Source organism: Drosophila suzukii, chromosome X, assembly GCF_043229965.1.
Source record: "Drosophila suzukii chromosome X, CBGP_Dsuzu_IsoJpt1.0, whole genome shotgun sequence".
NCBI classification, from domain to species: Eukaryota; Metazoa; Arthropoda; class Insecta; order Diptera; family Drosophilidae; genus Drosophila; species Drosophila suzukii.
In genome coordinates, this window is record NC_092084.1 from 30,064,050 (window position 1) to 30,080,179 (window position 16,130).

General features: G+C 39.3%; 2 protein-coding genes across 4 annotated transcripts; one reads left to right on the forward strand and one right to left on the reverse strand.

The window, feature by feature from the left end:
* The first annotated feature begins 1,197 nt into the window (after positions 1-1,197).
* Positions 1,198-10,098, forward strand: wap (DDB1 and CUL4 associated factor wap). Of its 3 annotated transcripts, XM_017068260.4 has the most exons (6): positions 1,198-1,355; positions 1,424-1,942; positions 2,017-2,209; positions 8,757-9,216; positions 9,275-9,456; positions 9,519-10,098. In XM_017068260.4, exons 3-6 carry the CDS (start codon positions 2,019-2,021, stop codon positions 9,715-9,717), a joined length of 1,032 nt encoding a protein of 343 aa, XP_016923749.1. In that variant the 5' UTR covers positions 1,198-1,355; positions 1,424-1,942; positions 2,017-2,018; the 3' UTR covers positions 9,718-10,098. The 3 variants fall into 3 exon arrangements, with proteins under 3 accessions (XP_016923749.1, XP_016923750.1, XP_036675890.1); XM_017068261.4 differs by having other exon boundaries at positions 1,201-1,942; positions 1,998-2,209; XM_036819995.3 differs by having other exon boundaries at positions 1,202-1,942.
* A 2,076-nt stretch (positions 10,099-12,174) lies between these two features.
* tilB (touch insensitive larva B) lies at positions 12,175-15,215 on the reverse strand. Its single transcript, XM_017068258.4, has 4 exons — positions 15,060-15,215; positions 14,157-15,003; positions 12,760-12,972; positions 12,175-12,345 (listed from the first exon to the last, which is right to left on the reverse strand). The coding sequence occupies exons 1-4, from the start codon at positions 15,067-15,069 to the stop codon at positions 12,234-12,236; spliced, it is 1,182 nt and encodes a 393-aa protein (XP_016923747.2). The 5' UTR covers positions 15,070-15,215; the 3' UTR covers positions 12,175-12,233.
* Between the last annotated feature and the right edge of the window lie 915 nt (positions 15,216-16,130).

Below are 16,130 nucleotides of genomic sequence, written 5' to 3' on the forward strand. Positions count from 1 at the left end.
AGTCAAAGTTGAATAGGGACTATTTTGGGTGCGCCTTCAAATGAGTTTATGTTTAGATAAGTAATGAACGTTTTGGTGCCAGGTCTTGCCAATGACATAAACTGAGGCTTGGTCATTTCCTTAAAAAAAAGGATAGCAATATTTTATTTTATGATGAGATCCATTGCTGAGTTTCAAGCCGTTAGAAGGCTCCTTGGTCCTGCACCAACAACAATTTCCTTCAAATAACCTAAATTAGTAACAAAAATAGTGAATAAAAAACAGAATTACTGAATCGATTAGTGTGTTCGGTCCTGTTATCCGCCGAAGCGAGTTTTCTCCACTCTTTCTAACACGTCTTATAGAAGGAAAAGTCGCAGAAGCGGAATTTGGTCGCTGAAGCGGGAAGCCCCTCTGCTTGAATAGGGTATAACATTCACAAAAGCCCACAACGTTAAAATCTGTCTGGCGCCCGCATTTTTAAAGATTTTGTAAAAGTATAAATGGGAGTTTTTTTTATTGTCAATACCTATCTACAAATGGTTCAAATCGGACCATTCATTAAAAAGTTATGTTATAGAATAATGCGCTTTGATGCTTGCATATCTCCATCTCCCTTGCGATCTCTTTAATTGTGTAACGGGTAACTGACAGTCGAGGAAGTCGACTATAGCGTTCTTTCTTGTTTGGTGTTATTTTCAGGAAAAATCAACTTCTAAGTTTTCTTCTTTTTGGTTTTGGTTTGTAATGGCCGATCATCTGTGAGCAGAAGCTATTACTGGGAAATTTTAGGAGCGGCAAACCTGTATATATTTTTGGCTTTTAAAGTTAAGCTTTGGTAAGGCGAACTGCAAAAATGGAGCTCCTGATCGTTGAAAATAGGGTGATTAAATGCTATAATGAATTATCCAAACGATGTCGTGAAATTAGACTATGAGCAGCTGTTCAAGTCAGCTGTTACCGGATGTTAGATGTGCGCTGTGAAAATTGGAATTCAACATTCGTCAGAAATTCCAACCATTTAATACGGATGAACACTGAGGGAAGGGGCTGTGGGCGAGTTTAAAAATAAAAGGAGTTATTGGTGACATTTAGAGTAGATCTCATGCTGGTATGTTAAAATTTTGCGAATACCCCAGTTATTTTAAGAACAAATTATTGAAATCGGAAGTATCGATAACGCGATGTTTAAAAGTATCGATACCTTTGATAGGGCTATTGATTGCTTGACCAGCTCTAGTTTTTGTGTGAAAAATCTGGCGAATAGATTCTGTTAAAAGTTCTTCTGTTACCAATTCCTCCTGTTATAACGCCTTTAACCGCCGGTGAGCCGCCCCAGTGAATTGCGTTTGGCTAATTGTTTGTCAACGGAATAGGTAAACCTGCCGCAATTTGCGAATACAAAGGCCACACAAACGAATTGTCGCGTCGCATTACGTTTCAGTGCTGCCAACTTTTCCGGAGTGCCGGGAATATATTAAATTGCTGGCTAAACAGACGCGTTGCAGCCGATATGTTCACGCCGTTGGATTGATTTGCTCGCCCTGTTTATTCCGAAGAGTCTGATTTGTGTTCTCCAGCCTCTAATTTGGTCGGAAAAACGCCGGCGAACTGTCGAACTCTAGCCGGAAAACGGCCAAGCTGGCGGCACTGCCAGAACAAAAAATGAAGTGAATTACGGAAAAAAGGGATAGCTACGAGAAAAGCCAAAAGAAAAGCTGGTAGAGTGTGCAAATGACAGTGGCCAGCGAGCATCTTTATTTCCCATTCCATGACGTTTTGTTAAGTTGTCCGCTGCTCTAGGTGGTCATTATTATCATCGCCACCAACATTGTCGTCTACGGGGGTCGGTGTTTTTTAGTCAACTACCCACCAGCGAAACGGCCTTGAGGAAACTCAACAGCACCTGGCCATCTAAGTCTTTATCATCACCTTGGTCTGGGTTTCCCATCACACAGTTCAGGTGGGTTCTCGATGCCGATTCTGAATCCCAGTCCTTCAATCAGATCCTCATACAGATCCTTTCACAATCCACAGTTATGTCATCTACCGCCGGTAAGCGCAAGGAGATCTATAAGTATCTCGCACCATGGCCACTGTACTCCATGAACTGGAGTGTCCGGCCTGATAAGCGATTCCGACTCGCACTGGGCAGCTTCATCGAGGAGTACAACAACAAGGTGCAGATCATCAGCCTGGACGAGGACACAAGCGAATTTAGTGCTAAGAGGTAAATCGAGCGACTATCTTAAATTTACAAATTCGGCCCAAAGTTACAGAATTATATAGAAATCGCTTAAACCCGATTTGAACACAAAAAAGTGTCCCAAAAAATCCCTATTCCCATAATTTGCAAACTATATTTGAAAAAATTTAGTGATTGCGTATAGGATTCCAAAATACCTTCTAACGACATATGTACAGCACAATAAACATAAACACAGATAACATAAGATTTAGATATTTATAGCTAAAACGCGTTTTCAAAAATCGTAAAGCAAACATTATTGTAATCGAGCTGTTTAACACAATTTAAATGATTCTATGACCCTAAAATAGAGTTGGATACGCATAATTTTCAAACAAGGTTTTTGGACAAATTGCGTTAAGAGGGCATGCATGGTTTTTTCAAAATACATTTGACATTTTTGACATATACATCAAGTAGCTTTAGTAGTTTAGAAGTTACGTGTTGCACACTACGTGGACTGCCTTCCACAGCAATATCTTACTAGGTGATTCTAGCGAAAACTAAAAGATTGATTGCCATTACCAACAAATTTAAATGATGTTACGATACATTCTTTAAGATGCCTCGTCTATCATATTCCGTTAGTCAGCTAACCAATGTAACTTATTAACTAATGGTTCGATGTAAGTCATCTAGCTTTCTTTGCGTCCAGACGTGCTTAAATTCTCGCTATGTTACTTCCCCGCTGTCCCGAGTGCAAAACCGATGTTACATTGGCCCAGCTTCGCGCTTCGGATGCTGTTCGCTGCTCTTCTTTGTGCCGTCGCGCCTATCATACTTCTTGCGTAGCCCTACCGGATGATGTGCTCAAACTCTTATTAAATCCAAATATACTATGGCAATGTGATAGCTGTGTGGTTGCGAATGATTCGCATTCTAAAATAGATGAATTCGATGAAAAATTGAAAGCCCTGGAGCGCTTATATCAGGGCCTTCAAAATAAATTCATGGAGGCGTTCCCCCCTAAAGATGATGCATTGCATCAGAATGTAAATCCGAAACCTCGTCTACCGAGGCCTACCAACGTAGCTGCAGCTCCCCTGTCATATGCGGCTGCTGCTGCTACGGCTTCCGCGGTCGTTGACCCTTCTAATCATGCTCTGGATATGGAGAGAGGAAATTTCATACAAGTACGAAATAAGAGGAGAAGGAACAACAACAAGCCCAATAAACATGTTGTTGGAGTGGCTCCTAATGCTGAAGACCTTCATGTTTTGCCGACCAAGAAATTTTTGCATGTCGGAAAGTTTGCAACTGATACAGATCCGAATGCTGTTTTAAAATATGTGTCCACCAAGCTTAAGGTGGATGCTAGTTCTCTCACTTGTGCAAAGCTTGTAAAAAAAGATGTCGACGTTCAAACTTTAAAATTTGTAAATTTCAAGCTTGGTATCCCTGATCAGCTTTACGATATAGTCTTCAAAAACGATTTCTGGCCGAACTCAGTTAAGGTCAAAAGATTTATTCATAGAGAGCGGGCCACTGTGGTAGGGGATGGAATTTTATCTAATTTGCCGGAGCCTGGACCAACTTCATCATCAAGTCAGCCGTCAAAAAACCCCTAGTGTTCGACGCCACTGGCGTCGATACTTTTGCGGGACATCGTCTGCAAGCCTTTCCTCATTTGTCGGAGTCGTTTTCGCAACAACATCGGCAGCTGCTTGCGTTTCTCACTGCGCTCTCTTCATCTTCTGACTCTCTCCTAACGCACCATCAACAACATCAGCCGGAGCTTTTGTTGTCCACTTTGTGCGACATTCGCCGTCCGCCTGGCTTGAATATCGGCACGCTCCTCGGAGTTGCGCTCACATCACTTTCCGTGGCTCTCCTGATGCTTCATCAACAACATCAGCCGGAGCTTTTGTTGTTTGCTTTGCGAGACGTTCGCAGTCCACCTGGTACTAATATCGGCGCGCTCCTCGGAGTTGCGCTCTCATCATCTTGCGCCTCTCTCCCGTTGCACCGTCAACAACATCAGCTGGAGCTTTTGTTGTCCGCTGTGCGCGACATTCGCCGTCCGCCTGGCTCTAATATCGGCGCGCTCCTCGGAGTTGCGCTCTCATCATCTTGCGCCTCTCTCCCGTTGCACCGTCAACAACATCAGCTGGAGCTTTTGTTGTCCGCTGTGCGCGACATTCGCCGTCCGCCTGGCTCTAATATCGGCGCGCTCCTCGGAGTTGCGCTCTCATCATCTGGCGTCTCTCTCCGGAATTACCTAGAAAATCGGGTGGATTCTTACTCTTCATCGCCTAATAGTCATGCGCTCTCCGTCTCTACCTTTCTGACGTTCGACTTTCTACAACAACTCTCTCAGAGTGCTCTCTCTGAAGGTGCTCTTTGGAGATGCTTTCGCCATCAACAACAACAATGGACTGCGGCTGCTGTAGAACGTTCTCGCTCATTATTACCAGGAGTGGATTCACCTGCGTGCAGTTATATCTTGAATGCTAATATTGACTGCCCACCTAATATTTGGAGCGCCGATCACCAGCCTATTCGTATCCGTACCACTACTTTACTGAAGGTTCTTACAAATAATTTTATTAATTATGATAAAATCCCAGCGAGGCCTCTTACGGATTCGGGCCATGATGCTGGACCAGTTATTGATAGCATGACCATGGATGACCGGATATGCGCTAACAATACAAATTTCAATATTTATTTTCAAAATATCGGTGGTATGCGTACGAAAGCTCAATCCCTTTTCCAGGCAACGTCTCATGGTGATCATGACGTCATCATTTTTGTTGAAACCTGGCTCAACATGGATTTCTTCGATAATGAATTCTTCGATACAAATCTTTATCATGTGTTCCGTAAGGATCGAGATTCCGTTAAAACACGATGCTCCAGAGGTGGCGGAGTTTTAATTGCTGTGCGGCGTGAGCTGCGTTGCATTGCTATTTGTCTCCAGAACGAGGATTCTCTGCTCGACCAACTCTGTGTATCTCTCGCTGGTCCGATGGAAACAATTTTCCTGACAGTATCATACATACCCCCAAGCAGCAGTTTTGATTTATATAAAGCGCATGTTGACAACATTGCCCACCTATACCAGGAGCTGGAAGATGGCCAATATATATGTGTTTTGGGCGACTTCAACCTATCTTCGCTCGTGTGGGCTCATGATCTTGAGTCTTCAGCAATGGTTCCCAGTAATCTGCATCTTCCTCATGAAATCTTAGTCATCGATGAGCTTCTTAGTATGGGATTAGTCCAGATTAACCATGTTTTTAATAACTTAAATAAGCTTCTAGATCTAATTTTTGTACACCCTGATTTATGCCTTACTCTATGCTGCAGCGATAATCCGCTAGCCGCGTGTGATGCTCATCACAAGCCCCTATTAATTTTAATTACTTGTTATATTTTCTCTCCAAATAATTCTCGCTTGCCTCTTACCTATATTAATTCTAGCAGTTTAGATTCTATCCGTAGTGATATTTCTAATATCAGATGGGCGGAAGTCCTCTCGCATGCGGATGTGAATACAACCTATGAAGTTTTTATATCTTTTCTCTCTACTATTATAGGCAGATATGCTAAAACTAGAGTTCAAAGTTCTTATAGACTACCATGGTACACACAAGGACTAAAAAAAATACAAAAATCTCCGAAATAAATTCTATAAGCGCTACATAGAAAGCGGTGAAGCTGCCGACTTTGATCGGTACAAACAACATAAGCGTGAGTTTGAGTTCCTCAATAAATTCTTATACAGCCAATATATTGCTGATATAGAGTGTAAACTAATTACCAATCCTAAGTCATTCTGGCACTTTATCAATTCTAAACGTACAACCTCCTACTTTCCTTCCCATATGTCATATGAAAGTCTTTCAGCTTCTTCTGATATTGGGGTCGCTAATCTATTTGCTAAGTATTTTGTATCTAACTTTGAACCGAGCTCGCTGTGGAATGACGATGATTCACTCGGTGCCATTGCCACGATGCTAAATATTGGGTGCTTAGATGTTACTGATTTGGACTGTCATATGGCGGCTGAGAGTTTTAACGACTCAGGAAAATTAGACTGCGATGGCCTTTCTCCATTTATTTTGAAAAACTGTATAGGTGTTCTTTGTGAGCCCCTAAAAATGATCTTCAACAAGTCTCTTTCCACTGGCGTATTTGCGCATAGATGGAAACTTGCCACAGTTTCTCCTATATTCAAGTCTGGTCACAAAAACATTGTTTCAAATTATAGGCCAATTGCAAAGCTAAGTAATGTTTCAAAAATGTTTGAACGAATTGTAGCTAAGCAGCTAACTTTTCTTGCTGGTCGGATCATCAGTCCTAACCAACATGGTTTTATGCCTGGAAGGTCAACTACCACTAACTTAGCTACGTTTAATCTTTTTTGCATCCACTCGTTTATCAGTCATCATCAAGTTGATGTAGTCTACACCGACTTCGCCAAAGCATTTGACAAAGTCTCCCATAATGCTTTATTGGCAAAATTGCAGAAATTGGGATTTCATTCATCAATATTAAATTGGTTTAAATCTTATTTAGATGGGCGGATTTATAGAGTAGAGTGCAATGGTGTTTTCTCAAACCCGTATGTGGCTACTTCTGGCCTTCCTCAGGGAAGTGCTTTGGGTCCGTTTCTATTCATCATCTTCATTAATGATTTAAGCTATTGCATAACAAATTCTGAATTCCTGTTGTTTGCGGACGATCTTAAAATATTTAGGTCTGTGAATTCAATCTCCGATAGTGAACTTCTTCAAAATGACCTAGTAAATGTGGGAAATTGGTGTTCTCGTAATAAGTTGCCTCTGAACGTGTCAAAATGTTTCTACGTTAGGTACAGCAAACGATTAATTAATGTCCTTAGCTCTTATTCCATTAGTTCCCATGTTCTTTCCTTAAGAAATGAATCACTGGACCTAGGAGTTATGTTTGATACCAAATTTACTTTCATGGATCACATAAACTACATAATTCCAAAGGCATACGCTATGTATGGTTTTGTAAAACGAAATTCCACGCAATTTAAAGATCCGTACACGAAACTAAGCCTATTTTCTTCGTTCATTAGGTCCAGATTGGAATATGCTTCGTTTGTCTGGAGTCCGACTGGAACTACACACATCAATCGTATTGAGCGTGTTCAAAAAAAATTCCTATCTTTTGCCCTTCTTTCTCTAAACTTTAATGACCCGGTTCCCTCTTACTCTGCGAAATGTCGTCTTGTGCACCTTTCTTCCCTACAAGATCGTAGAACAACTAGCGCACTAGTTTTTATTTGTGACCTGCTGTCCTCCAAAATAGACTGCCCTGCATTGCTGAGTAGCATAGGCTTTTCCGTACCTGGTAGGTCTTTAAGGTCATTTGAACCCTTTTTTATTCCGGCATATAGAGCTAACTATGCTTTTAATGAGCCTCTGTGTAGAGCCTTGTTCTACTGGAACAAACTTCCATCTCACATGCGGCTGGACCCATGCTCTCCTAGGGAATTAATTAAGAAAACCCTTTACAATTACCTTTCGTCCCTTAGTATTTAGTTTAGTAATATACAAGTAGCCAGTTAAGGTACCAACTGTTGGCGAAATAAATAAATAAATAAATAAATAAATAAATAATTAACTTTTGGCACGTCAATAGATCTTGACAAATTAAATAAAATTTACATAAAATCTTTAAAAATGTGGGTGCCTAAAATTTTGCAATTTGTAGGCTCAAATGCTCTAGGAGAATCTGAATGTCCAATTTTAACTCTCTAGATTCAAAAATGTGGGAGTAGATCGAACTTAGCGTTATGGGCGTTAGAGTGGACGTGATAATCGGCTGAAAACAACTTGGGCTTCATATGTAGGTACGGAGATATGCAACCGGCAAAGCGACTGTTTCGATCCCCGAAGTGACTCACATATCAGTGAAATTTTTGACTTGTTGGCCATTGATAGACGAAACAAAACACCCTTTTTAAAACGTTTTTGTAAGTGTGGGCGCCGTCAGACTAGCGTTATGCGTTTGTTGGCGTTAAGTGTTCGTGGCACTTTGCTGAAACAAACTTGCGCTGCGTAAGAATTAGATTTGGTATAATAACTTTAATACCTTTTTTTTGTGTTGACATTTTGTTAATTTATTAAAAGATGAAAATAATTTTTGAAGACATCGCGTTTATATATCCGACTACACTTACAATATTGTTTTGCGCATTGATGCAGATTTCTGTACATTCATAAACAAACTGATAGGAGTAACCCACCAAAATTCAACTAAAGAAGGAAACTATTTTCGGCAAGCCGGTCCGACTTTTAAAAAAGATTGTGTTGTGAAATATTTGCGCTTTGAAAAATAAGTCGTCTTCACAGCTTCAATTCTAATTGGAGAAGGCCCCTTAAAAATAAGTGTTTTGTTATACAGAAGATTGGAAAGTTGGGTTACTTATCGCCAATTTCCGTTTTTTTTTTAATTTTAGCCTATAGCCACAACCACATTTTGCATTTTAGGTATTTAAGCATTGTCCTAAATTACCCTTGCTTACTTTCTAATTTGTTCTTTTCCGAACTAGCACCTTTGACCATCCATATCCGACAACTAAGATCATGTGGATACCGGACTCCAAAGGCGTCTATCCCGATCTGTTGGCCACCAGCGGAGACTATTTGCGGGTGTGGCGTGCCGGCGAACCAGACACACGTCTTGAATGCGTTCTTAATAATAACAAGAATAGTGACTTCTGCGCCCCGCTTACCTCGTTTGATTGGAACGAGGTAGATCCAAATCTGGTTGGCACCTCCTCAATAGACACCACCTGCACTATATGGGGACTGGAGACTGGACAGCCGCACGCCCGCGTCTATGTGGCAGGACACGTGAAGACGCAGCTGATTGCCCACGACAAGGAAGTCTACGACATTGCCTTTTCGCGGGCAGGCGGCGGTCGGGACATGTTCGCCTCGGTGGGAGCTGATGGATCGGTGCGCATGTTTGATCTGCGCCATTTGGAGCATTCAACCATTATCTATGAGGTGGGTAGAGTGCATGGAGTAAAACACGATGATCAATTTATTGACATAACCATTTTAGGATCCTGCCCACACGGCGCTGCTGCGCTTGGCCTGGAACAAACAGGATCCGAACTATTTAGCCACCGTTGCCATGGACTCGTGCGAAGTTATAATTTTAGATGTTCGTGTTCCTTGTACACCCGTTGCAAGACTGAGCAATCACAGAGCGTGCGTCAACGGTATTGCGTGGGCGCCGCATAGGTGAGTTTCCAGTGAAACGTAATTTGTTCCGTCATCAGTATGCATTGCACTTCGTATTTCAGTTCCTGTCACATCTGCACTGCCGGTGATGATCACCAAGCACTGATCTGGGATATACAACAAATGCCACGTGCAATAGAGGATCCAATTTTAGCCTATACAGCTGCCGAGGGCGAAGTCAATCAGATCCAGTGGGGTGCCACACAGCCCGACTGGATAGCCATTTGTTACAACAAAGCGTGCGAGATTCTACGGGTCTAAGAGTCAATTTTTTGGTCTGGTCCCTGGCTATAGCACCTGGTTGCAATTGCTGAACAACGCACAGTCAACAAAAAACAGAACGTCAGAAAAAACACATACAACCCACAACAACACACACATTTGCTGTTGGTAACTTGGAGGCGGAAAGGAGTGAGCTTAAGTTGTATCGGTTTTTTCAATACGCTTCCGTCGTTGGTTTAAGGGGGTTCACCCATGTCTCAGCCGATCCAACGGTTGCCACGAGAAAAGATCTCCCATGTTTTCTATTTTATTCCGACCAGAAAACAAATTTTCGGTTTTTTGAAACCAAGACAAAAGCGAACTCCCTAATTTTATTGTCTACCGCAAGAAAGGAATAAAGAATAACACAGGAACACAAAATTTAACTTTGTTAAATTTCCAGAAACCATTTCTACTTTATCATGATAATTGGGTCCTTTTGAGTAAAAGTCTCATACAAACTTTTGTGCCATCACCTACAGATTCCGTAATATAGCTAAAAATAAAAAAAAAACATTTTTTGGCCTACATAATTCTACTTTTCTTAAACATTTTTGCTGAAGCATAGTCTCAATACAAAACGGCATTGCTAACAATTAGTCCCTATCTTTAACCATTGCCCGTGTCTTTGGAACTTAACAACAAAGTTATAATTCTCAATTTTTCACAATTTCTTGGGAATCTTGGAAAATAAACTTGGACGTCAAATTCCGAAGACATGGGCCATGGTTTAAGATGGGGATTATTTTTAGTAATATCGTCTTGTATTAAGAGTGTTTCAGAAAAATATTTAAGTTAAGTCAAATTATATAGGTCACTTAATTCAAAATGTCGGCGAACATCAATTGGTTTATTCCTAGCTGTACCGCGGAACCTTTAGGTGATGGATCACCAGTTTGTATGAGACTTTTACTCGGGAGGATCCCATTATGACAAACTAGAAATGGTTGATGGAAATTTTTGGCTGTGTTATTGAATGAGAAACAGAAATGGCTTGAAAGAGAGGGAGGCATGTAAGGGAAAATCAAGGCGACGGAGCATGTATTTTAGAATTATTAGCTTAGTTGACCGTACAAGTATGTAAGTCATGTCTATGAGGTATAACCAAAATATGTATTTTTAATTATAGTTTATTTCACACTTGACAAGACCGCCCAGCCCACGCAAGCCACAATCTATTAGAGGCGCTTCATTTCATTTAGTTCTTTATTATACGTACCCAAGTAGAATAGAAAGAAGCAAGACAGAAAAAAACATTTAAAAAAACAATGTCCTACCTCGTTTTTTCAACTATGAATATTGATTGTTAACCAAGTTTTTGAGTCTGGCCAAAACAGCGATAGCAACAGCCACAGCAACACAAAGAAAAAGAAAGTGGAATGAAGTAGACAGTAACAACGCTTTTTCGAAATATTTTTACTTTGTTCAATTTTTGTATGAGAACCAAAAACGGGAAACCAACAAAAACATGATATAAAGAAAAAAACCATGGACTTAAACGAATGCAAAACAAACAAAATACGGAATAAATTAAATATATAAGTGGAAATACTTACATATATAAAAGAATAAAACAAAAACAAACCGAAGAAAAAATGCACACAACACAGCTAGATTATAATACTATTTAAAGATTCAAACTAAAAGCAAAAGCAAAAACAAATACCGAAATATATGAGCGAGAGAGAATACAAGATTGTTGCTATATCCATTTAACAAAGAAACGAAACAGAAATAAACTATGATCATTTCAGATAAAACAGGACTCTCCATGAATAATCCCAACAACATCACATACTTTCCACAGGACAAAATCGACTTTTTCAGATAAAATCGAAACAATTTTTTTATGTATCTTGTAATTTATAGCAGTTTCACAACTTACTTATATATATAGATATGTATACAAAAGCGATAGAAGTACCGATAATCCCGATGATCATGTTTTGTAAATACAACATGAAAGGCAACTTTTAAAAACAAATCAGCAGTCGGAAGCCGTGAAACTTTTGAGCAAGACTTAGGCCCTGGTTATGTATAGCCATTTAAGAGGACCATAAACCCCCGAATAAACATCCCCCTTAATCCAAATACTGTCTTACTTTGCCACAGAAAAGTTTAAACTGAATTAAATCCTTTTTGATTTTTTACGTTTGTAGCCATTAATCAAAGACGATTTCATTGATTTGGCATTTAACGGTTTACTCACAAAAAAATCTTAAAAGGAAGTTAGAATATTATATACCACAGTTTCTTTTTCTTCGTTTGTGATTTTTATTTTATAATACGGTTCACGTTATATGGGAATGTAACTACACTTATATATGTATTGTATATGTACACACACTCACACAAACACAAGCGCGTATATATAGACATCCGATCGGGCTGAAGAGGTTACTAGGAAGCTAATTGATCGATCGATAAAACCAAACAAAACAAACGAAGGATGAAGGGTTGGAGAAAACAAACCAAAACAGACAAATATTTAAATAAACCATTTTTAAATAATAAATTCATATTAATTCGGGAAGATCGTCGGGCGGACAAATGTTACTGATGTCCACAACTCCACAGAGACTTTCCTTGGATTTTTCGACCTTTTTTGCATCATCAGAACGGGCATAGCTAGAAAAGTAAGCATGGGAATTTAGAGATTAGTCAAATTTTATGTCTCTGGGCAAAACAATTAAAAAAAAATTATTTTTTAAGTGCCCTGCAGTTGCACAATTCATCACTGCTGAAAATCATTCAGTCGACTGCGATGTCGGCAGAGCCGACGCCCTCATCAAGCCTTTTTTCTCGATATCTTTGTTTAAAATGATACGTGATGAAAATGCAGTGAGCATAGGTTACAACGGAGATTATTTTTATATAATTTTTTCACTGGCATGCTAATGCTAAGACCATCACCATTTTTTATTTTAACAAAACTAGGCTTAGTGATTATTTTTTTGCGATGATTCATTACCAAAAAGTCGATGAACGGTACTGCAGGGTAGCCTTATATTTAAATGGGCCTTGTATAATTTGCACACTCACCTTTTAGACGTACTTTTCGTGGTGATCAGTAGATCGTTGATTTTTAGTTTTTTAAGTTTGACCGTAAGGTGACCTGTTATCTGCGAACGGAGCACCGTAGACTCCTCCGGCTTGACCTCCTCACTGTAGGCGATCTGGAAGATCTTTTTTTTTACGGTGACTCTAGTATACGTGGTCTGAACGTCCACATCAATTAGAGAGGTATCCAGGTGTCTGTGGGCAGATATATTATAAGAGATTTATTACAAAAATAAATAATAATACGGTCTATTCTGTTAATAGTATTTACTTAAAAATCAAATAGATATCAAAAATTTTTAAGCAATTTGGTTGCGTATATTAAATAAAAAAATTTCAACTTCAATATATAAAATATTAATATTGGATAGGTGCATAGCATCGTGATCTCAAAAGTTAAACATTGGAAAAAAGGTCGGTTTTTCTGATTTTGAAAAACCAACTTCAATAGTGGCAAAAAGAAGACAAATCATAATTTGTAAACTATTGTATTCAGATAAATTCAGATAAACCGTTATGAGCGCTTTAAAACGTTTAACCCTAAGTTCAGTGTGGTGCCTGTTGATTTAACGCGTGCCTATAAGAACCACGTTTTCATCGGCCGGGTGTCACGCGCACTATATAGTGACAAAAAACGCGAAAGTTTGTGTATCATTGTAAATTATATTTTATTTTATTTTACAACAATTACAATATCTATCGGTGTGCAAAAAGTGGTTTAAATTTGTATTAATTAAACGTTAAATTGATTTACTGAGTAACGGGTATTGGGTAACTGATAGTCGAATCGAACACACGACCCCAACTTATAAGGAAAACACACTAACCATATAATTCGAAAGATGCAAAATCGGGCACATGAAGTTTTTTAGAGATTGTGAAAATAAACATATTTGCAGCGTGTTGTTTCTTGTAAGCAAATATTCCATAAATTATGAAAAGTTTTTTAATTTAAAAATGTATATTATTTAATTTAATTTATATTTTAAAAACGTTTCTTATTTGAAGAAAAAAGTTTAAGAAGAATACCTTCTTTAAATACGAATATTGTTCTTAAATTAAGACTCGGTCCCTCAGTTTACAAATCTGTTCAAATCGTCAAAATTATTTTTATACCCGTTACTCGTAAACAACCGATGGGAATGAACGAGAGGTGGCGCTTTATCAATATCTGAGTAACGGGTATCTAATAGTCGAGGCCGTCGACTATAGCGTTTTCTCTTGTTATAAACATAGAGTTCTATAATATGGCATCTATGGTTTATACGGTTTCAGTAATACGATTTTAATTGCATGTAAATGGGGCGACCCTATCTTAATCATCGTTTAAGCGTTCGGCTTGCCGAAGCTAGCTACCTTTCTTGTTTAGCTTAACTTACCTGTAGACTTCTAGTTGGAGCAAGTAATGATCGGCCTCGTCCTGGAATTTAAAGGGCAGCTTGCCCTGGTTCAGATTGTACGGTCTTCCGCAGGGAGCAAAAAGATTGCGCTCTTGCTTCGGTGGATCCAACGGGGATTTGGTTTCGTGCCGCTCCCGGCCTAACCGATGCTGTCGGGCGATCTCCGTGCGAATCTCCGGACAGTGCTCGCTCTTTGCTTGCCAGAAGGTTTTGATGCGCTCCTCTTCATCGTCTATTCCTGCACAACGATCCGCCAAGGCGGACTGTTGCTCCGCCACCCGGATACGCTGCTCATCCCGACTTATAGCCTGATCCGCCTGCTTCTGGACGATGATGGCACGGTTTTTGGGTAGTTCCCTCAAAGCTTGGAGACGCTCCGAAGGCGTTATCTCTATGCAATCCAAGGTATTCAGTTGCGGCAAAGTCGCAACCACGTAGTTTCTGTATTGTGGATAGTCCACGCAAGGATTTCCAATGAGTACCAGTTCACGGAGATTGTGATTGCCACATAGCGACTCCAAACTGGTTAGTTCTCCTATAAAATTTAAAGTAAGATCCAGTTTGCTAAGAGACTCGCAGCCCTCCAGGTTCTCCACCTTCTCAATATTATTGATGGCTACATTAAGGTACTCCAAACGTTTTAATTTATGCAAGTTCTCCAGGCGCGTAATCAGATTGGATTGAAGGAGAAGGATTTTTAGGTTGCGACACCAGTTCTGAATGTGTTCTATGGCCTCGATATCCTCCTGATGCAAGGAAATTTCTTCCAGAGTGCTAATTAGACGTTCATTGTGCTCCGATTTCTTGCGGACCAGCTCTTCGGTGACTACAATTTTAAATGGATCGAAATCATGAAATATTTCTCTAATTTCAACTACTTACTGAGCACCATATTGACAAAAGTGTGATGTAAGGGGAAGTAATAGAAAGTGCTAGGCCAAAGGGTAAAAGCCAACTACGTTGCTAAGCATTTTACATCCCGTTCCACTTTCCTTGTTATTCTTTTTTGTACCCTGTTTATACCCTTGAAATTTTATGGGTGTTATGATTTCAGTCGGAAGTTTGCAACGCAGTGATGGAGACGTTTCCGAACCTATAAAGTATATATGTATATTTTCGATCAGCACAACAAGATGCAGAAGCGCACCGGGGTAGTTTTCAAAGGCAACTACTTTAAAAAGTAAAGTAAAGTAATTAAGAAACTTATACCACTTTTGGAAAAACCTGTTAGTTTAGCGGTAAGACAGCTATAAAAGCATGTGAACTAGTGAAGCTGCACCTGTGCTACATGTCGTTAAAAATGTATTTTAAAATACCATGCACGTTTTCTTAACGTAATTTGTCTAAATACGATAGTTTAAAAATTATGGGCAAACGTTTCTTTAAATCAATTTTTTATTTTTTTTGAAATTGGCAGCAAAACAATTGCCACTTTTAGCAGTTAAGAACAACTAACGCGGGCTAAGCATTACATTTTATATGTGCGTATCCAAACTCTATTTTAGGGTCATGGAATCATTTAAAATATTTTAACAGTTCCATATAAGAAGCTTTAGTTCCACGACATAAGCAGTTCCATAGTGTTACAGAACACAATAAAATATATTTCAGATCCATTTCTTTTTTATTATGTTAATTAAATGTATTCCGTTTCCGACCCTATAATGTATATGGTACTGTGGGCAAAAAGTAAGGTGAATTTGTTTTTAAAATAAAAAATCTTTATTTGTTCTTCTAAATCAATTACAACGTCATTAAAGTAATCTCTTCCCGATAAAATACACTCATGCCAACGTTTTTTCCAATACTCCAAACATGCCAAATAATCCCTTTTCAGTGTAGCCTCTTTGATTTTTTTATATCCTTTATGTTTTGTCACAAAAATTTGATAAGAGTAGTTATACCCCTTACTCGTAGAGTAAAAGGGTATACTAGATTCGTCGGAAAGTATGT

Bases quoted from the DNA above. Each gene is read 5' to 3' on its own strand.
- wap (XM_017068260.4), top strand. From the start codon at position 2,019: ATGTCATCTACCGCCGGTAAGCGCAAGGAGATCTATAAGTATCTCGCA. The intron at 2,210-8,756 runs GTAAATCGAGCG...TTTCCGAACTAG, and splicing joins AGCGAATTTAGTGCTAAGAG to CACCTTTGACCATCCATATC. The intron at 9,217-9,274 runs GTGGGTAGAGTG...TAACCATTTTAG, and splicing joins ATTCAACCATTATCTATGAG to GATCCTGCCCACACGGCGCT.
- tilB (XM_017068258.4), bottom strand. The intron at 12,973-14,156 runs GTAAGTTAAGCT...ATCTGCCCACAG, and splicing joins CTCCAACTAGAAGTCTACAG to ACACCTGGATACCTCTCTAA. The intron at 12,346-12,759 runs GTGAGTGTGCAA...TTACTTTTCTAG, and splicing joins ACGAAAAGTACGTCTAAAAG to CTATGCCCGTTCTGATGATG.